This window comes from Fringilla coelebs, assembly GCF_963513975.1.
Source record: "Fringilla coelebs genome assembly, chromosome: 8".
In the NCBI taxonomy this organism is placed as follows: domain Eukaryota; kingdom Metazoa; phylum Chordata; class Aves; order Passeriformes; family Fringillidae; genus Fringilla; species Fringilla coelebs.
The window spans coordinates 20,447,845-20,470,473 of NC_140066.1; the positions used below are offsets into that span (position 1 = coordinate 20,447,845).

General features: G+C 39.0%; 1 protein-coding gene across 3 annotated transcripts in view; it reads left to right on the forward strand.

Annotated features, from left to right (window-relative positions):
* The window catches only part of PCGF5 (polycomb group ring finger 5), a 64,720-nt gene extending 53,695 nt beyond the window's left edge, over positions 1-11,025 (forward strand). For all 3 annotated transcript variants that reach the window (XM_084210903.1, XM_084210905.1, XM_084210904.1), the window contains one exon: positions 1,547-11,025. In XM_084210903.1, the coding sequence (XP_084067029.1) occupies positions 1,547-1,594 (48 nt within the window). In that variant the 3' untranslated portion in view covers positions 1,595-11,025. The remainder of the gene's footprint in view (positions 1-1,546) is intronic.
* Positions 11,026-22,629: the final 11,604 nt, after the last annotated feature.

The window sequence follows — 22,629 nt, forward strand, 5'->3', positions numbered from 1 at the left end:
TGATTTCTAAAAGTTACTTTGGAACTTTGGAATACTATTTTTGTCTTGAGGAAAAATTAGAGCTAGTGGTAGAGGGTCACTCCCCACTAGTGATGGAAGTGAACTATTGCACTCATGCCTCCTTCAATAATTAGAATTGTCCCAGCATAGTGCATTTGATTTGTACAGTTTTGTGACTTTGTTTGCTAAAACACCGAGCCTCACTGGTTTACTTGGCAATTTCAGTGTGGTGATTGTTCTGTCTCTGCCTGTGTGCACTTCCAATTAGACCTGCACACTTTTAGAGGCAATTTATATACTCAAAGTCAAAATGTAAAACAGCATTTAAATGAAATGGTATTCATGTCCTGTGTAAAGAAAAAATTAATCAGAGACCAAGTAATTTATGATACCACAGATACATGTTAGTTAATTGCTCATGCAGTCTACACGTGGTGCTTCCTGTCTTCTCTTCTAAATACTCCTGGTACTGTTAATACCTCTGGATTTACCTTGTGATTTCTCTGAATTGCAGTTTGTAAATCCCCTGCAAGTGTGATCACATTTAGTTCTGGTGATATTTCACTACCATGCCATGGAAAGTTTATTAACCCTGTAGGTCTCTGGAGCTATATCTTTGTTTCTTCATCTCTGTTGCATTTGAAGGATGAAACAAAATGTTTCTGGTTTTAATGATAGCTTCTGTAATAATTCTTTTTTTTTTTCCCAAATTTGGAATTTAAAAAAAACTTATATTAGCTTTATTTCTGTTGTATAGCAGAGAGGTTTTTAAGGCCATACAGCTGCTGAGACAATGAGATTTGCCAGGGTTTTATGCTATACAAATATCCAGTCTGCTAATGAAGTTAAGAGGAAAACTTGAGACAAATGAAATGCTGGCAGGCTGAAAACTAAGAGGAGCAGCAAGTGCCCAGATGTTCTAGAGCCCTTTTGGGAAACCCATCCACTCTTGCCTTCCATTCCACAAGTTCTATCCACTTTAGGGACCCAAGAACCTGATTTGCTTTTTTTTTTTTTTTTTTGTTTGGTTTGTTGTTTTTTTTTCAGTAGGAATCAAGAAAAACTTATCACTAGATCTGAGGTTAAGGAGTTTGGTTTTGGGGAGAAGGTCATCTCTCAGAAAACCAGCTGACAGCAATTTGACTTATTTTTAAAATTTAGCTATGGAACCTCTGTATATAAATTTCCAAGTACATCACCTGTAAATATGCTTTGTTTTAGAAAGTATAAAATGTCAAGATTGGCTTTTATCAAACACAGCAATGCAGAAATAAGATTTGTTTGAGCACTCCCAAGTATAAATGTAATACAATATAAATATTGAAATATATAAAAGCAGATACAGAAACTGTATATCAGTGACAAATAGCTAATAGATTTGAAGTACAGGGATGGATTTAACATCGTCATATACATCTGTCTTAGAGATAAGATCTGGCTATTCTAAAGGTAGTCTTTAATTGCATTTTCTTTGTATTGTTTATGAATCATGTCTTCATGCTTTCTTGTCTGTTTTTGTTGTTGTTTTTCCCTTGCTTGTTTTCAGTCTTACCCTATGGTACTTCAGTATCGACCTAGAATTGACTTCGGTTAGACCAAAGGGCCAGATCCCACTGAGATGAATCCTGCACTATTTGTTTACCCATCGACAGATTGCACAATGAATGGATGTGCCTGGATTGGGGGGACACAGCCAGAATTTCAGCATGCAAATAAGGACATTGTCTTTCTTAAAATTGTCAGTTGCATCTCTGTTGTTTCTATTAGAGCAAGCCAAGTGCCATTCTGCTACTGAAATGTGCATAAGATATTTGTGTATCTTAAGAGTGTGCTGCAAATCATAGCCAAAATCATGAAGTGTACAGTCAAGACTCCAAACCTATGGAATATTTTTGCTTGCGTGTTAGAAAATTTTTCTGGTCCTAATATTGATTACACTAGCAAAATGGCAGAGTGCTCATTCATGTGGTGTTGCAGTTTCACACACTTACTACTTTACTGAATATTGTTGTTTAAATCATAGAGTACTGTAAAAATAACTAAGGATTATACCTTGACAATATTTTGTATAGAAAATATATTTAGAAAAGTGGTGATTAGGCCACTACCTTTTCCTTGATAAGGTTCTCATGGGTCCAGGTATAGCTCACTCATGAGTGTGCAACAGTCCTTTTGCAGTGAATGAAGATTAATTACACTGAACAAGAGATGTAGAACATTATCATTCAAAATAGTAATTTTAAATCTTAAAATTGCTAATATTGCTTGAAAGCATTGTAGCCTTTGTGATTGCACTTTCCATGGTTTCCCTGAAGTTTAGAATTTGGGATACTAGCTATTTTTGGAAAAATGGCTTCTGGTCAGATTACATTTCTTCTAATAACGCCTCCATAAAATGAAGGTAAAATAATACAAATGTCTATGGAACAACTAAATTCCGCTACAAAATTATGACCAAGGCAAAATTTTTCATAATTATTACTTTTCATAATAAATATTTCCTTTTAAGATTGAATAGAGGTCTATAATATACTAAGACAAAAAAATATATAGCTTTAATTACATACTGTATCTCTTGTGACTATCTGGAGTTTAGAATTCATTACAGAAATTTTCATTAGTTAAAGTCACATCATAAAACTATTTCCATAAAATTAGAAGTGATGCAATAGTGAAGATTAGCAGTCTGACCAAAATAATTCTTCAGGTCATCTTTTTTTCCTAAGACCTGGTTGTGCTGGATAAAAAGTGATTGTTGCCTTAGGTATTATGAGCATAAAGGTTCTAGTATGGGATGTTCCTTGGGGTTTTTGTTAATGTTGCAGGGAGCATAGCAATGTGTATGTTTTCTGTCTTCCGTTGTCTTTGCTTAAAAGTCAGTTGAGTTTTTCTGATCAGATTCTCTGGAGATACTTATAGTTCAGTCATGTTATGTAATTTCTACTTAGTACATGCCTGCTAGTGTTGTAGATAGCTATTTACTTTCTTTATGCCTTTTGCATACAGCAAAAAGGAACCAAATCAATTTTTCACAAACTACTGTAGAGTGAACTGATCATTCTTAGATAGACAAAGTGAAAAATCTTTCTTGGGATCAAATACAAAAGATAGATGTAAGGCTGTAATTCCTTTGTAAGAATGTTCATGTACAGTAGTATGTTCTTTAGGAGAAATAACCATGTTGTGGAATAGGTCTGGCCCCTTTAATGTTTTTAAGCATTCTAACATAGGTGACTCGAGGAATCCTATGAAGTTGGGTTGAATCCTAGCACTGCACTCCAAAGCCCATATGACATGCAGAAATCAAAATGCTGTCAATAGCAGTCTGTTAAGGAATGCTGCCATTACAGGTCAAGGTTGCACATATTGTGGAATGCCAGTGGAACTGGGGAAGGAAAATGGCTAAGAAGAAGCTGCTGCCCCTTTCTGCAGTGTGCTGGCCAGCACAGGCACTGCTTTGCCCAGAAACAGGCAGGGGGGACACGCTGGCTGCAGGGAGCAGACATCCTGCTCCCCACCCAGTCTGTGATGCACTACTTGACAGAAAGAAGATGCTCCTTGTAGGGAGGGTCCTTCTCTGCAGAGTCTCTAGGGAAAAATAGATTCTTCTTGTACATAGAAGTCCACATCATGGAGCAGCTTGGAAGAGCAGAGCATGCTTTCTGAGTGAAAATCATTCTTCTCTTTAGTATATACAGTTGTTTTACAGTTGATGTACAGTAGAAATAGGATATTATTTGTAAATATTTACATGCACATACCAATTACACCTTACAATTTTTATATCTTTCGTGTCTTTTTATACCAGAATTTTCACTGTAAATTTGCTTGTCATAAAACACCTGTTTCAGTTTATCACAAAACTAATGCTAGGATGCTTAAGCATAATTTCTTGGTTGGTTCGCAGCACAATTTTTTCTCAACAATTGCATTTGCTGTTTTGAAAAAATTTGAACAGACTTGTTTTAAAAAGACAGGAACATACAAGTTTTAATCCATCCGCCTAACAGGACCTTTGGAATAGCACTATTTTGCCTTGGCTTTGGAATGGCAACTAATAGAAGCTTTTTTTGACTGTTTGATAACTTCCTGTATTCATAATTCAGAGAACCATGAATTTTCTCAATCAGAGATGGACATTGGTTTTGATTCCTGGTATTTTCTTGATGCAAGTTAAAGCCAGATTACAGAAGGCAAATCTTCATTTTAAGCATGGCAAATACTGACAGATCTGAACCGACGTTCCCAGCTGCGAATGGCGGCATTAAATGCATATGAACTAACCACCTACACTTTCTGCATTTCTGGTTTGATGGCATGGTGCCTGAGTGCTGCTATAGTTTAATCGTTTCTGTAAAAGTAAAGTGCCAGTGAAATACATATCTTAACTGGGCAGCTTGTGCAACAGAGGCACTGCCTTCTTTACAGGAAATTTTCACTCATATAGTACATATGTGCCATGTCTCTACAGATACACTGCTTTAATTCATTTGTGCCAATTAAGAGTATCTGAGCACCATAGGAATATGGGAATGCTTGTGCAGATTCCTGTGTGCCAAAGATGGGGTAAAGTGAATTGAGTACCTAGGCATTCCCTTTAGACTGCACCATATGCCGTGCTAGAACTGATGCCGGAATAAAGTCACACTTTCTGAGCATTTCCATGACAAGGTGTCACCACTGCATCCTTGTAAAACATAGGAATATAAAATAAGTGTTGCTGCCGCTGTGTTTCTATGACTTTTCCATATTATCAGTATCTAACTGCAGAGGGACCTAAAAAATTCTGCACTACTACCTAACCTTGTTGTCCCTTCTTTAGCACATTTGGTGCTGCTTGGATTTTTTCCCTGGAAGTGAAAAACTCATTAATGAAAATCATGAACAACTTTTTTTTTTAGCATAGCTGGTTGCTGCGTTTATCTAGTAACAAGCCGTCAGCTAGAATTTAGAAACAAGATCCTGTAATATCTCAAACAATATGGAATTACGTGATTAATCAAGAAATGTATCTTCCATGAGGCATTACTACACTCCTGGTAGCTAAGGGCCTAGTCCTGTGAAGGAATTTTTTCATGAAATACCAAATAAGATTGCTACAATAACTGAAGTGACTCATCACTATAGTTGGTATTGTTCACATGAAAGCTTTGGGGATTTGGGTCCTAGGAGTCTGCAGTGCAAGAAGTATATTGTGCATACTCAGCTAGCTTGCAGTTATGTAAAAAAAAGTTACACAAGTATTATCTTGGCTTTACTGAAAATGGTACACAAAGTGAAGTGCCTGATTACTAATACAGAATACCTTTTAAGACCATTATTTTCATTTGACAGGGTAATATTTGCTTCTGAAATTTATCTATGGTCTTAATATTTTCAGCAAGAATATATCATAAGCATACTGTATTGAGATGCTTTCATGGGAAAAAGGGTAAAAAGAAATGTGTTCTTTTAGATAGCTTAAATTAAAACCAGCCTATCTCAATAGAAATTATATTAAAATAAGTACTTTTATGTTGAAAATATTCCATTTTCTGCATGAGGAACCCTTTCATTCTGGATCTTGGTCTTTTTGTCTCCGTAGGTTTCAGCAGCTTGACTTGACTTTCTGCTCTTATCACAAACAGTTCTAGTGTATCTGCAGGAGAAAAGAGACTGATCCCATCCCATTCCATATAGATATAAGCTAGGCCCTTACTTCAGACAAAATATTGGTCCAGAGTTCCATCTCATCTCATCTCTCCCATGAATAACTGGTGTGCATGACTTAGTGAGAGAAGTAAGCAATTTTTTCTTCTCTGCTGTTTAAAAAAAATAGGCCATGGCTTAGTCCTTTAATTGAACCAATCACTGAGTTGTGTTGTTTGTTGTTTTTTTACTTTTTTCATATAACTGCAGACAAGAGGTTTTATTCACTCCCCAGAAAAAAATCATTCTTGAGAGGACTTGCAAAAAAAGGCATAGCATCCAGCTCAGCCAGATCCTATGTCTGGTAGAAAGACTAGAGAACAGGTCTCAAAATAAATAGAGTGAGTCTTGTGTATAGAGGGGCTACATAAAATACTGGTTAATAGCATTCACTGATCAAACTCATTTTTGTCCTGCAAAAGTGCAAAGGCAGTTAAGACTTACATCCTTATCCAAGAGTTTGGTCCAGTTACTTCACTTAATCTGGCAGATTGAAGGCATCTCTTTTCTTTGCTTCCTACAAAAATGCATATATCATGCTGCATATTCTCTTCTCATTTTACTTCATGCTTTGTTGACTTATTATTTTTCTCAGTTAAAATGTATAAACAGGCACCCTCTCTCCAGTAATTCTAGGTTCTTACACATCTTTTGGCCATTCCCATGCTGCATCCCATTTCCTACCCAAAAGTCAAAATGTTAAGGACTTATAAAGGTGAAATTGCACATGAGGTGTCAGCTCACAGGTTGCATTTATCAGGCAGCTCTCATGAATTTCAGCAAAGCTTTCACAGCTCTGCATTTTCAATCCTTCTCAGTCAATTTGAGCAAGGTCATGCTTCCATGCAGGTTTCAGCTAGAGACACCTCTTTGAGGAGGGATTGTAGCCTAGTGGAGTGTGCTCCAGGATGAGTTCCAAACCACGAGGGGATTGATTCACCTGAAGGAAATGTGAAAACTTCCAACTGCACATTTACCTCTAATTTTGTCACATAGGGCTTGTCTGACCTTCAGACCTCAGCTGCATCATCCCTTGCAGGAATGTCCTTCAAAAGATGATCTTGCAAATTTTATCTTTTTTTTCATAAAGAGATCTACCTATTGATCTTCTTTTCTACCTTCTGTCTGCGCTGTCTGTAGGTCAGATTAAAACCTTAGGTTCCAGAATAGGAAATTAATTAATTCATGAATTCCCAACAGATCCTTCCATCCAAGGTATGTGCCATAAATCTTTTGCATTCAGGTACCTTTTTTAACTTAGGTCTCTGTGGTCCTGGAGTGGGGCAGTGAAGCAGAGGAGCTCTGTACAGGGGTAGGGATGTCCAGGCTATCTTTTGTATTTGCAGAAGGAGACAAAGTTTGCTAAGCTCAGGATGGAGGAGAAATTCTGGAATGAGAGATGTCTGTAGAGAGTAGTTTTTGCTGTTACATTAATTTTAACCAAAGATAGGCATTGGTTTGACTTTGCTTGCTTTTCTGAACCATTAGGTCCTCTTCTTTGAAGTAACTTGTACATGTATTTTTAGGACATGCTTCTAACATGGCTGACAGTTGACAGGATGAGGTGAACAGAAGTAGCTACTGTGCATTTTCCTTTTTCCTTATGACAGTCAATGTAAAGCAAAGAGTTGAGAGAAGGTTACTCTACAATATAAAAAATGGCTGCACAGTAAAATGATTTTGCTGCTAGCTACATGCTGAGGGTCTTATTGTAATGAAGATGGTTATTGTCAAAGTGCAAGGCACATATTTTATAATGGTATTCTACTCTTAAAATTCAGTTTTGTATTATATTGAGTATGGTAGATATTGTTCTTGTTGTCTCCTGAATTTTGTTGTGGTAAAATGAAACATGCTCCATTTTTACTGAAAAAATATCACCTACCTATTGATTTAAAATTAGTCTTTGTTGTCAGATACTTAGTTTGTTCTTAAAAACTAGGGTTTTTAAAAAATAAACTATTTTTATGGATAATCTGATTGCCTGATAGTTTTAAGGGACCTATTTAATACCAAAGGTAATGCCACCCAGAAATGAACTTGGAATATGACATTGACACTTTCCTGGAGTGCCTGAATGGTCAAGAGGTACCTGGAGTCAATCAAGCAGAACTGAACCAGTGGTACTTGTCTGTGTCACCAAGCTGAAGGGTTAGGCACACCTAGCAGTTTCCAAACCAAATTAGAAAAGGAAAGGAAAGAAACAACAGGAATAGCATTAAGGTTTAGTCAACAGACGTAGAGTAGCTCTAAATCCTAGCTCATATTCCTGAAGAAAAGCACAAAGGCTTGCATTTACTGATGTGTCTGCTATACCTGGCCTGTGAACTAACAAAAAACTCAGTGTGCTGTCAATCCTGTAAACCTTCCAAAGCACAAAATAGTCACCAAGCTACTTTTGGCGTTTCTAGTCATAGTTCAGTGATATTTTGGAGGGTGGAAAGGACAGATCTGGAGGATAATGAGAAGATATTAAGTATGTTTTACAGATTTTTATAGCTATTTTTTTAGCAAATGGCATTGCTGTCCTTGATGTGAGACCATTGATTAGTAAGAAGTGATCATTTTACTTGTGAAGTATAAAACAGAGAGAATAAAAAAATCCAAATTATCTTGATTTCCCTTTCCAGGATAGTGGCTAACTAAACTGGAAAGTAATAGGTCAATATAATTATTTAGCTGGCTGAAAGAATTCATTCTTATACTTACTGATCATAATTTTTTCTCAAACAGAAGCTTCTTAGCACAAACATGAAGCAATGCATCATTTTTCCCTTATTGCAGACTTAACTATTGAAAGGAAAGTATTTTGCATTTTTTAAAAATTAATGCAAAGCCTGAATTGTTGGATGTTCCAGGCTACTGAATAGATGATATAGAGTTACTCTCAATGGATTTTTTGGGGGTGGGGGCCTAAGTGTCCTTATATAAGCTGTGATCCAAGTTAAAAGAAAGGAGCCTATGGTGAGCAGTAATAATGTTCTAATGCTTCCTTGCATTTGATCAGTAGTTACCAGTTTTTAATAAAGCAGCCCTCACAGTACTTAGGAGCTCATAGAACATATTGTGATCTTACGTTGCTAATTTGTTTTAAAATATAAAATGTTTTAAGCTTTTTGTCAAAAGTGATAACATCCTATTACAAATAAACCTTTTTGTGGTTGTAAAATCTAGCTTATAAATCATTCAAATTGAAGTGAAAAAAACACAGGTCATTGTTAATGACAGTCTATCCTACTCTTACGAATATATGTATTTTTGTAAAGGAAAAGCACTTGTAGATATTTAATCAGTCCAATATCTATCTATGTTAATGTTTTGGAAAAAAAAAAGAAAACAAAATGCTGCTTAGAGAATCACTTACATATTTTTTATTTTTTGTGCTCAAATGCAATTTCTGTTGATTTATGGAATGTTTATTCTGTGTGAAGCTGTATAGTTAGTACAGCTGGGCTAAATGCATTTCTCACATTAATCAATTGTATCTGACTATGATAATATATTGTGTCCAATCAGAAAGCAATTGCAAAACACAGGCTTGTGGTGCTGTTTTTCATCTTTGATATTAGCTTCATCCTGCCTTATAACTTTTCTACTCCATAATAAGTATAAAAAATGCTAACCATTTTTTGTGCTGCATGTGTTTCAATGGACATTTCAGGGTATATCTGGTTTTTTAGTTGAATCTTACTATGTCACTAACATTTTTATAAGATGGCAGAATTTTACATACAGTATTTAATAAACAGTCCCCTGGATGAAAAAGTGTGCAAGATTCATCAAATTTCATACTTACCTTCCTTCAAAGGAAACTACTGCTGGGTACATGCAGGGAATGTGAGTGCATCGCTAAAGATCCTGAGAATTTGGGCTAAGACTATTTTTTTAAATTCAGAATAATTCACTTCTTGTAATATTTTGCAGCTATTTGAAACCTCGCTTTCAACTGTGTTTTCATTCATCATAATGCATTAACACAGTTTCAGGGCAGAAAAAATACAGTAAAGAATTTTTTTAAGTATAGTAAAGACTGGCAACCGTAATTGTTTGTGTACATATTAGTGTACAATCCAAAATCTCTTTACTTATTTCAGTGGGATTCTACAGGGGTCTGCTTCATGGGTCTGATGCTCAGTTAAGTTCTTCAGCTTGACCTCAGTGGAGTGACTTTCTATAATTATCCTTGTAGCTGAGACTTGAAATGAGCCAGGCTTCCCACTTCCTCACCTAATTTCCTTTCATGGGTGACTAATATTGCTTAAATTTACTCTTATTATATTAACCTTCTCATGAGTAAGTTTTGCAATAATGAGTGTGTACACTAGCAGTAGAATTCATTGGTAGGAACTCATCTGAGTAAATACTTGTGTCCTTGACAAACTGGGGGAGAATTTGACTCAGATTATAAACATTTGAAATGGCATTTTCTCATTTATGTTCATGCTTTGCAAAGATCTGCAGTTGATCAGGATTGGATATGTTTTATTGTATGAACATTGCCCATCTTGTAATTTTTGTTAAGAGCTAATTCTGTAGTAATTCATTAGGGTCAACATCTCAGGGTCCACAAAGTAGCAGTTTAAAATCCATTTGATGTGAGTGCAATACCAGTACTGCAAGCTTGTATCTTTTGAAGAACCAAATATGTTGTGTTTTGAAGTACTTTTAAAAAGCACTGTAAATTTCACCCAGTTCTACCAAAGGAATGTGAGGAGTTTTTTTAATCTGGAATCTGAGTGTGGCCCTGGAAAAAGTGAGACACTTATAACTGAGTCAGCACTAGTGATCAATTTTCCATTTAGGGACAGGAAGTGCTGCTCTTGGGGGTTTTTGGCAAAACCTCGTGGTCATGCCTCTTGATGCAGAGTGAAACCTGTTCAAATCTGCGTCAACATTTGTAAGCAAGATTTATTTTGAAACAACAGCTTATGCAAAGCCTGTGAGTAGGCCTCTAGGACTTGTGTATAAATGTATCAGATGTGTAATGATATTTCTAATAGTGAACTACCTGTATGGCTCAGTACTGGTGATGTTCAATTGTGTGTTCCATGCTAATGTCAAGAAGGTTTACAGCACCTTTATAATGGTTGATAACAAATGACAATTTGGCCTGACCTGTATGCTGCAAGATGCCTCTAGCCCAGTTGGATTAATTTTATGAAAAATCTAGATGAGCAAGAAGTATAACTAATCTGCTTACTAGCACTGAATTGCTCCTTTCTCAAAGCAATAAATATATTCATGTTGTAACATCTGTTGTGCAGCCTACAATACGAGTTGTTTTGTTGCATTGTTTCTATATAATTTATTTTGTGCAATAAAAAAATCTCTGGTTTTATCTGACTTCTTTCTAGTTTGTAATAATATTTGAATTAAAACATTTGCTAGCTTTATATCTTAATCATGCAAGCATACTGTCAACTCACAGAGGTGTGAGTAGAAAATAGAATGCACTAATATTGTTCATTATAGAAAAAACAGAAGGTTTTTTTCATGGCCTGATTTTATTCTAGTTAATGTCATAGAGTGCTACCATTCATTTTCATGGGTGCAGAGTTCTGCCTAACATTAAAGTTGTCTAGAATTGGGAGTCAATTGTAAAATATAACCAGGTGGATTACGGTGTGACTGTGTGCTTTAGGCTTTTTTTAAAAAAGAAAAGAAAGAAAAGAAACAACAAAAGCAGTCCCATAGAGACTCTGCAACTTTTTTTAACCTAATTTCACTGCTTTTTGTTCTCTCCCTTTTTGATGTTTGTCTGAGTTAATCTGGTTTCAGTAGTATTTATTATTCTGTGCACTTACCTTTATTATGTTGTTGAGTTGTTTTAACTCTAAGGTAGTGTAAAATAAATGTGCATGCAAATTGGAAGATAGGGGATATCCTTACAAGTGAGCCCTTGGTGTGAAGTAGCATTACTCACACTATATACTGAATTACTGCAAAGAAAAACAATGGAGGCAGCCCTGTTATTCAAGAGAACTTGTACCTTTTGTCTGAGATGCTCCTGTGAAACCTGCAATACCACCTCTGAGTTGTGAGATGTGGCTCAGATTTGGAAATAATAGAAAGGATTGCTGATGGAAGTAAAGTGATCTGAGACAAAGTACATTTTGTATCTTCTTGTAAAATCCTTCTACATATTAGCAAGAAAAAAACAATTGCTTGTGAGCACAAAATGTGAAATGCAGCACATTGCAATACATGCATATGATTAAATAGGATTTGTTAGTTATTTTGCAATTGGCTGTTAACAGGCTGAGAGCAACTGTGGCACCACTGGCTGCTCTGTAACCTGTGCAGATGAAGCAGTGCCTTTCTTTAGACCTTTTCCACAGGGGATATTTCACCTCCAGACTTGTCAAAGGTCACAAACTAATAACTTCCCTTTCCCTTCTTCTAAAAGTGTTCCTGAGATTTAAGATCACTCAGTGAAATAACCCCCAAACTTTACATAATGCTTCTATCTAATGTCATTACATTATTTATTAAAGAGAAATTGAATTGTATATAAGTGCAAAATTCTGCTTCTAAATAGGGAACTTTTCCTCAAGCAAGATTTCCATTTAAAACGCAGTCATTAAATTATTCTAAATAATTACTTTGTTTCAGGTAGCTAAAAAGAGAACCATTGTGGGGAAGAAAGCCCCCATGCATAAGAATAGTAACAAATGCCTGATAAGTCATAAAGCTGTATTATGTTTTATAGGAGGAAGTTAAGTGGGACACAAACAGCTGTTTACATCAAGGGTGTAGCACATGAATTTCCCTGTTGGAACTGTGATTCACATTGCTTTCTCCCCTAATTATTTTTTCCTCTTTTATTCCAGAGGAGAATATGCAATGCAGTGTCATTATAGGCAAGAGTAATGTTTTTCAGAAGAAAAGTGCTTTCATAATTTAGGTTTCATTAAAGCAACAGAAATTTGCTGGCAATATGTAATATGAGCACCTTGTTCCAGTGGCACGCTTCCAACATCTTCATTTGGAAAGAAGACTGCTGCATTCACAATTCATAAAAGCATTGGCATCTATCCCATTAGCTCACACAGGAAAATAAAACATTCTTATATGCAAAAACACCCTATCTTTTCTAAACTATTTATAGGTAATGGTCTGTCCTTTCCTGTAGTACACAAATGATGACAGTAAGTGCACTTTCAGATATGGAAAATAATTACAAAAAGGAACTTAAGAAAAGCTGTGCTTAAAAGCAATTTTGGAGACACTTTAAATGCCTTGGATTTAATGTCATCCTTTTGCACATGTTTATATGTGTCCCATGCCCCAAAGACTTCCAGTCCTGCTGCCTACAGACCCCCTCTACAGATTTGTGTACATCTCCAGAACCAGCAGAACTTGTTACTAGCCAGCATTCCTCCTTTAATTTCTCTGTCCATGTCCTTCTCAAAGTGGTGTGATTTTGTTTTGACTAGTTTCTAAAATGGGTTTTATTCCCATGTTCCTCCCTACAACCTGCTAGAAGTGGCTGTGGGCTTTGAATCCTTGTAGTCCACACTTCACTGTAGACTAGGTGTCTGCCCATGGGTTATACAGAATGTACTGCAGGGGACCTTTCACCAATAAACATTTTTAATACCACCCAGATTCTTAACTGCTGCCAGGTTAAAGTACATAGCCAGCAGATAAACTGTGTTTTCTAAATGTCCTCACATTTTGCTACTAGAAAGTGTAGACTCAGTTTCAGCTGCTGTTTGCAGCCTGACATTAAGAGCTGGAAATCAGCAGAAGAGCATCCCTGAGCCTTCCTGTAGGACTGCAGGCAGAAGGTCTGACAGAAAACAGAAGACTTGTTGGTGGGGCCATCAGCTTGAGACTGAGGCTGTGGATTCACAGATTTCTTGCTGCTGAACTCTTTGAGAGCAAAGGTCATGGGGAAGGAAAATCACCTGTCGTGAAGCAGCTGTACCATCTAGTCTGCTTTTATTTGCCCACAGGCAACCCCTGGAATAGGAATAGTGGTAAGGAATATACTGTGGTAAGGAGTGCACAGTTGTGAACATAAATCAAAGGTTCCTGTAGGAAAGTAAGCCCTAGACAGTGCTTCATACTATTAACAGCTTCTAAGAAAAGATAGAATGTCCCAAAAGCAAAAGCATCATGGGTTGTCACCTGCTGCTCAGAGAGCTCATCCAAATGTAGTCCTCAGAGATTATTGTTTCCATTGACTCTGTTAGTCAAATGTGTTTTCTTCAACTTCTTCATCTTCAGCACAGGATCAATCACAGGATAATCATCTCTAAAAGCCTACAGGTACAAGCACCTCTAGTGCAGCAGACCACAAGGCACATATACATCTTTAATCTGAGGACTCAAAGCTGAACTGAATCCCTCTCTCTTCATGCATCAGTAAAATTTAGAATGATGATCAATGAATGCTGCATTAAGAATTCTTAAAATGTCACTGATCCCTTCCAAGCAACACTTGAAGAGGCTCCACTTGTGTCTCTACAAAACTCACAAAGGGAGGTGCTTAGATTTTTCTGACTTCCATAAATACCTGAGCAAGACAGCAACACCCATGTGCTGAAGCAATACTGAGTAAGAATGGGGAGCAGCAACCCAGCACACAGCTGACTGCTCTCAGCAAAGCCCTGTGGATGTATGCAAGACCCAGGTTTCAGGGTGGGATACAAAGCCCAGACAGGTTCAAGGAATGGAAGGAAAAGTTCCTCAGGTGTTCTTCAGAATCAGTTGGATCAAGGCTTTCACCCACAGCCTGATCTTTCATCAAGGGTGGAATGCATGTCGTGTTTGTGCTTTGCATTCAAAGAAAAAGTACTTTTTGACAATTTTCCAAAAGGCCCATTAGGCATTTTATTTTTCTAAATTTAATGATAAAGCCCAATACTGGAAGATCAAAAGGCAAAGCTCCCCCCTTACACTGGGAGAACTTCAGTGGCATGGAGAGACTACAAATATGGCAAATACAACAACTGCAAAAAAAATGGAAAAGGTCTTATTAAATAGAAAATACTGCAAAAGATTTTTTTTTAAATAGCTGAAGTATATCAAAGTAAAAGCCAAGGAAATAAATAAGAAAAAAAAAAAAGAGGAAAGACCAAAAGCTTGTTAATGTTTTTATAGATGTTCTTCATATTCATTAGTATCTAGCATTTTTTTCCTGTTGAGCCCTAAGCAGCTGGCATATAATATACTGCTATTAATTATCAGTGCAGAGCAGCCTTTCCCTGGGCTCAGATGTGTCCTAGTCAAGATTTTGAACTGTAAAGGTAACCACTTTTACAGTGGTTGGGTGAAAACTGAGCTTAAATGCATGAGACAGCTGCTGCAGATCAGATGTGATGGCTGGGGAGGAGGTGTAGAGAGTTATCTTCAGGTCTGGAAACTCCATCTGTGGGCAGTCTGTCATCAGCCCTGATCTTCAGGAGCTTGGTGTTAGTAAAACAGTGAGTCCATGCCCAGGCAGGATGACACACCAAACACTGCTCTGCAGCTGTAGTCCCTTATGTGCAAAATATTTCTAGCAATATCCTTAATCTTTGTTCTTTTCAATACGTGACTCAGCTGGAGCTGGACTCTTCTGATTTTTATATATATTGCATTTATAATATATGCTAATATTATGGCATTTATAAGAGGTGGCTATGTAGAAAAACAAAGGTAAATTGACCTGGTGCTTTGCTGCCCAGCAATAAGCAGAAGAGTTACTCATATTCTGGAGCTTTGGGTATGAATGTGCTGGACCTCCACGTTTTAAGTTCATTATACATGGTAGATGTCACAGATGTCTGTTTAAATCACAGAAAGATTTTGCCCACCATCTATTACTATCAATTCAGTTGAAGCAGCCCATGGGCTGCTGAAGGCATAAGCTTTGCCATTGGTTTCCCAGCAGCAGTGAGTGTTGTGCTTGCTCTCCCCACCAGAAGTCCCAGGTAAGAAGCCAGCTGCATTGGGTTAAACTGCTTCCATCCTTTCACCTTGGATCTCCCATCAAATCAGGTACTGACTTACCAGATTTTCTTGGAGAAGATCTCCCTCTGTTTGTCATTACTCTGCCTTTGTCCTTTTAACAGCAACAGCTCTGCTTGAAATTACAGTGGTTAATTTCTTTGCAAGCAGCTCTCTCAGTGCCCGTTGTGCCAGCAGGATGGAAATTGCTGCTAAACCAGCAGCCACAGGTACGTGCAGTTGCTAAGGTCTGAATGCAAAGTTCTCTTAGTTCCCAACCCCTTCCTTAATAACAAACACAACATCAAAGCATGGGACATCCTCCCCCAGTAGCCCATTCTTTGGAAAATCCCCATCCCACCTGCATGGGGTGGCACAAACTCACAGGAAGTTTCCTGGGACATCTGCAGCATCCCCACCCAGCCCTACACTGGATCATGGGGTAAGTTGATTTGCTTTCCCCCTAGAAGATTCCTGGGAGATAAACTCTGGGTAATGGGCTAATTTTGTCTCTTAACTGGTGCCACCTGTAATATAAATAGTGCCATGCTGGGCCCATGGTAGTGAGAGCCTTGGTGCTGCAGAGACAGGAGGACTGGGCTAAGTGAGCAGACCTGTTCTGGAAGTGCCCTGTGTGGCAATACTCAGTTAAGGATGCATTGTATTAATATAAAACCCTGCTAAATAGCAGGTAGTTAAATTGGTTTCTCCTTTCATTCTCTCTCCAGTAATTATTCACAGTGTTTCTCTCTTGGTTTTAGTTCACTTGATGGTCCCAGTTCCTTCATGCCTTTCACGCATTACGATTTACATATTGCAAGGAGAAATGTTCTACATTGATAGTGCATTTCTGACTGATTTCTGATTAATGTTTCTCCTATGAAATCCTCATCTCCTTAACTGGGTGCTCTTTTATTTTTGCCCTCCCTGAGCCTTCTGCCTCTGTGGAGACCTGACTTGCTTCAGCCGTTAATAAATTGGCTTGATATTATTCCTGAGAACACCTGCCTTTTTTGGTTTTTTTCTTAAACATTAAATTGAAGCCTTAATTTTCTATTTTCTTCCAAATTTTATCTAAGACCAGCTAATGCACTCACTAAATCTCTGCCCCTTCTACCCAAGTGTGATTTACACAGTCAATTTAAACTGGGGCCAACTTCTGCACTGCCCTTGCCAACCTGTTCAAATCAGGGAGATTGCACATCCTTGCATACAAGAACCTAAGCCTGAACTTCCTCAGTTAAACTCTGGACTTTCTGTGAACATCAAGCTCCTGTAAAGCAGAGCAGATTAGATCCCAAGGTCCCCTTTTTAGTAAATACAATGCTGAATTTCCTTTTCCTTATTCAAACCAGAAGAGAACCAAAGCAGGCGCTGTTGTGTGTTCCATTCCTGCGATCACTGCTGTTGTTTATCACTTCCCACAGGTCTGCACAAACAGACCCTACTCAAGTGCTTTTGGGGGGCTCCCCAGGAATATCCACCTGCTGCAGGGTCTCCTCAAGCTCTCCAGGTGAGTCTCTGTTTCCAGTGCACACCTCCTGCTGGGATGAAGGCGTGGGACTGGTTCCTTCTGTGCCACTGGGCAGTTTTAGAATGGTGATGATCATTGCTGTGCACATCATTGGGCTTTATCATTAATTGAACCTAATGTCAACTCTGCATTTGGTTCAGCATGCAAATGGTATTTATCATGGAAATGGGTTGAGCCTAAACATAGCAAGAATGGACCAGAGCTCATCACTGCTCTTTATTAATCTTTCAGTCAGCTAATTAAAGAAGCAGAACAGATTCTTGCTCTTTGCAGTGTTTCCTAGTATAGACAAAGTATTCATTTCAACCTTAGCTGCAGGAGGATATTGGAAAGAGATGTTTGGATCTGAGCAGGTTTCCAGTTTTGTTTTAGTCTGTTTCTTAACATCTGGTGAGGTGGGTGGCTGCTTCAGGGGGGAGGGAAAATTAACTTTATTGATTGAGTAATTTCCTTTATGAAGGCTCTGAAGGGGATGGCTGCCTGCAGAAATAATATTTGTTAAATGGCCATATTTGGAAAATGAGTCAGTGAGAAAATAGCATGCAAATCCACCAGCTTATCTCCAGCAGGGAAGGAACAGAAATGTGCTAAGAAAGGAAGATAGATGCTGACTTGGAGATGACAAGATAAAATGACCCTAATAGGATTTTTTTTTTTGTTATTAACTAAAAAAAAAATACATTAAGAAAATGTTGGAACTGGCCCTTCCAAATGCTAAAACTTTTTAAATGAGAAAATTTGCACAGAAATAATTGCCACCTGCAAAATATGTTAATTAATTAATATGTTATTAATGCTGCATGTGCAGGGTTTTGCAGCTCTATCCTTTACCTACCTTCGCCTGCTTTTTCTAAAAAAAACAAAACCTGAAAGAGGACACAATGATGCGTTCAAGACATTAACAATAAAGAAAGGGAAAAGAAACATCTTTTTGTTGTATGTTTGTACTTCAGCATACTAAGGAAGAGTGACAAGACCCTGAAAAGTTAAAATACCTCCCAGACAAATCCTTAGGTTTCAGAGACCCAGGCAGCAGCCCATCTAACTAGCTACAGTTACTGTCTCTTTTGTCACTGCTGACCTCTCTCATTTACTCTGAGTCTTTATAAGAGGACATTTTCCACCGTCTTTTGTCCTGGCAGCTTACTCTTCAGACCCAGGAGCAGGCTGAAATAGTTTCTACTTTCTACCAGTACGTGGGTGTCTTGGGTCTCATTTCCTCTTGAGTTCCTGAAGAGATGCCGTGGCCTCACTTGGCTTTTATGGTGCTGTGGGCTTGGAGTGCCTGCTAGGGAAATGGTAATGCTTGTTATTTGGAAATCTTGGGGAAGGGGAAAGGAGACCAGCAGCAAATTGTTGGAAGTTAAATTATTGCTTTTGTCCTTAGCCTTGAGACTGGGGTGGGAAGCGGCAGATGAAACAACATGAAATCTGATATTTACTAAGTAAGCTTTTAAAACTCACACATTAGCCTGGGAGGCTGCCTGTGGAACAGAATAACTCTGCACTGATGCAACTGAAATGCTCCCTGCCAGAGCTGAGCCCAAAGCAGCCCAGCCCCAGAGGTGTGTGCAGGGCAACGCTGGGGCTGAGCAGCCGTGCGGGAGCCCCTGTGCTCAGAGTGACACCCCAGCGGCCACCAAGGGCACCCCAGCGGCCACCAAGGGCACCCCAGCGGCTGGGAAACGCTCTGGGGGCCTGCCTTGGAAGGGATAAAAGGTTCACAGCAGGTACTTGTTCTCGCTGCAAATCCCTCCCCAGCACTCCTCCAACAGGGGTAATGAGGCGTGCAGCAAGGAAAGCAGCGCTGAGCGTCTGGGGCTTTGCAGAGCAGGCACACAGCCCCAGCAGGGACTGATGGCAGCACCTGCCCTGCCCTGCCCTGCCCTCTGCATGGGCACTGCCTCAAGCCTGTGCTCCTGACCATGAAATTCCCCAGTCCCATCAGTGACAATGAGTGTTTCCTAGCCCACCTGAAAATTCTTCTCTCTGTGTGATTTTTCAGACATAAGTTCCTGTACTCAGCACTGGTGAGTCTGCACCTCGAATCCTGTATTCAGTTTGGGGCCCCTCACTGCAAGAAAGGTTTTGAGGTGTTGGAGCGTGTCCAAAGGAGTGCAACAAAGCTGGGGAAGGGTCTTGAGCAGCTGAGAGAGCTGGGTGTGTTTAGCCTGGAGAAGAGGAGGCTCAGGGGAACCTTACTGCTCTCTACAACTGCTTGAAAGGAGATTATGGCAAGATATGGATCAGCCTCTTCTCCCAGGCAGCTAGTGATAGGATTCAAGTTACACCAGGGATGTTTAGATTGGATATAAGGAAACTTTTCTCCATGGAAAGCATTAGCAGGCATTGGAACAGACTGACCAGGGAAGCATTTGAGTCACTGTCCCTGGAGGTATTTGAGAAGTGTAGATGTGGCACTTGGGGACACAGTTTAGTGGTAGACTTGGCAGTGTTAGGGTAACTGCTGGATTTGATGATCTTAAAGGTGTTTTCCAACCAAAACAACTCCATTATTCTGATTCCAAATGTTCTTATAGGGAATTAGTTGATCAGTGCAGTACTGCAATATAGTGCTGTAAATACAACCAACAAAGGGCAGTGTGAAACAAGCACAGAACGAGGTGTGTGATGGCCCTTCCTAAGGTCATCACAAAGACAAAACATTTTAAAAAATACAGCTTCCTACAAGTCAGAAGGCATCACCTCTGGCCAATGAACACTTCAGCAATTCTTTAAAAGATAATATTTAATGTTATATAAACCCTCTGTTTACAGTGAGGGTTGTTTTCCCACCCTAGATTACAGAGTGGTTTTATCCTTATTCTGCTTGCTTTAATAAAGATGGATGTATCATTCTCATGTCCCAGACAAATATGAATTAGGTTATTTCCCTCTAACTGAAGTGTCCTCTATATCTTAATTGGATGTACTCTAATTTGCCCTGTGAGGTTGGGGAAGAGGAACATTCTATGCAGAAAATCCTGCCCAGTCCAGATCATACAGGAGGTCTAATGAATGGGCTGCTGAGCTTGTTCCATCAGCTCCCTTGATCTGCCCCAGAGCCTCCATCAGCTTGCAGAAGAGAAAATAATTTAGTATTTGATTGCAGTGCTTATACTATTTTCATAGTATTTACAGGCAGATGAAGGTCTGCTCTCCTGAATGTAGTGTAACTCAGTTTAAATGGGGCAACAGCTCCCAGTCTTCCACTGACTTTTCCCAGAGGCACTACATCCAGAAATGAGTGTTGCTGGTGCCCCTTTTCATGCCAGCCACGCTACCTTGAGCTGCACCCTTTCCACTGGACTCCAGTTATATGTTAGGAAGCTCTTCCACTGGGAGTGTGTCAGGGAAGCACAGCAAGGTCAGTTCTGATCTCCATACCAAAATGGCAAACACTGATCTGCTGTGTGTTGGATTTGGTGCAAAGGATGGAGTTATACCTGTTTGAAGGGCAACATGAACAGTGCTGGCATGGCTGCATTTTCTGTAGCAGATTTACTCAGCTGGTCTTCAACAGGGACACAAATGACTCTTGTAGAGTGGACCACAACTGATTCCATGGGTGAGAAGCAAAATCCCATATTTTTGGAAAAAACACAAGGCTTTAATGTCTTTCATCTGCGTTCTGGTGTATTTGGGCTTACTCCCAGTAGGAAGACTATTAACATATATTTCTTCTTAATCAAGTGCTGTTATTGAAAACTAAATTCAATGGCAAGCCATTAAAATGGGGGTCTGAGGAGGAGGCTGAGCATATGACAGAGGAGAAGAGAGGCAGAGGAGGGTGGGTTTGTGTGTCCCAGGACAGAGGGGATTGGGAGGATCCAGCTGCATTCTTCTGCTACCGAAGGGGATGCTGGAGAGTTAAAAGGTAATTTCAGTAAACAGAAACTTTGTTAAATAGCAAAATGCTTCATAGGCAGAAGAACAGGGACTGCCACTGAGGTTACACAGTACTGAGAATTAGGATATAGCTCTGGACTGGTAATACCTGTTCACTGCTAGAAGCAAGCCAGATTAAGCAATGTTCCTCATATATTCACTTCTCAAAATTTAGGGGAGTTTAAGTGTTCTTGCGATTTCTGAACATGTACTGCACCCTTGGAGCTGCTGTCCTGACAGGGGTGGGGAGAAATAAAAAGCCTCAAGTTAGAAGCCTGAGTTTCATGGGAATTGTAAATGTCTCAATGAATTTCAGTGGTCCTTTAAGCAAGCAAAATGAGAGACTGCTCCAATGCCTCTGTGTAATCAATTTCAACATTTATGACTCAGACTATGAAACATGCAGTGCTGAATTATTCACTCTGGGCCAAGAAGAAAAATAAGACAACATCTCTTGCTCCACTGTGAAATATTATTACAGGATAGCAGTGGTATGTTGAACTCCTAAAAATCCTCTTAGTGTAAACTAACTGAAAGTAGCAAAACATAACAGTCTTGGCTTTTGGACATACACAGTTTAATTTCATAGTCTTTTGGGGTTTGTTTTTAAAACTGCACTTTTCTTCAAGCACAGAAAAGCTGAAGTGAAAAGACACACATTTGTTTATTGGAACAGCACGATGTAACATGATAGTTGTTATTTCTGTTGCCTTTGATCCTGGGCACACAAGACAGTATGGCTTAAAGGTTGGGCAGGGTCACAGTCTCTCTGGCCCCTGGGCCTTTGCTATGGATGCCTGAAGTGGTCTTCATTCGACACCTTCACAGTAGCCTAAAACACTCAGCAAGTGAACTGTGTCCAGCTTATGAACCTCTTGGCATTTTTTCAGGGAGATCCTGTCCTGAGACAGACTTTTTGCACTTTGACCAGCTGAAAATAACCCAGACCTAATGTTAACATTGCTGGAAAAGAAGCTATGGGGGAAAGAACTTTTCAGGAAAAAAAACAAAAGCAACAAACCAACTAAATCAGGTATGAGACCATTTTACTTACACCTACTGGCTCAATCCAGAAAGCCTCATTATTACCATACCAATTTTTAGGCAAAATTGCTGGGTTTTTTCTTTCCTCCCTGATGTATTTTATTAGCAGTCAGAAAGCCTGAGGAAAGAATCATGAAAAGTCTATATGCTCAGCAAGAAGTTGCTTGGATGATTACATGAGTAAAATGTCCTGCTACAGCTCCAGGGAAAAGCCTTCCTGCAGGAGCCTGCTCCTGGCTCTGTCCTGAGGACACTTCCATGGTCCATTTCTGCAGCTTGCTGTATGTGTCAGATGTGCCCCTTTCCCATGGCAGTGGGTGATTTCTGCCCTTGCAGATGAAGCAGAGCCTTTACATTTGGTTCTCTTCTCTACTAGAGAGAATTCAAATCCACATTTCCAAGGCAACCATTTATCTTGAAAGAAAACCCTTCTCTCCTGTTGAATGTGTTCTTCCAAACCACAAATAATTAAATGGGGAGCAAGTATGGATACAGAGAAACAAGAAGGCTGCAGGGCTATGGGCACTCCCGAGGAAGAG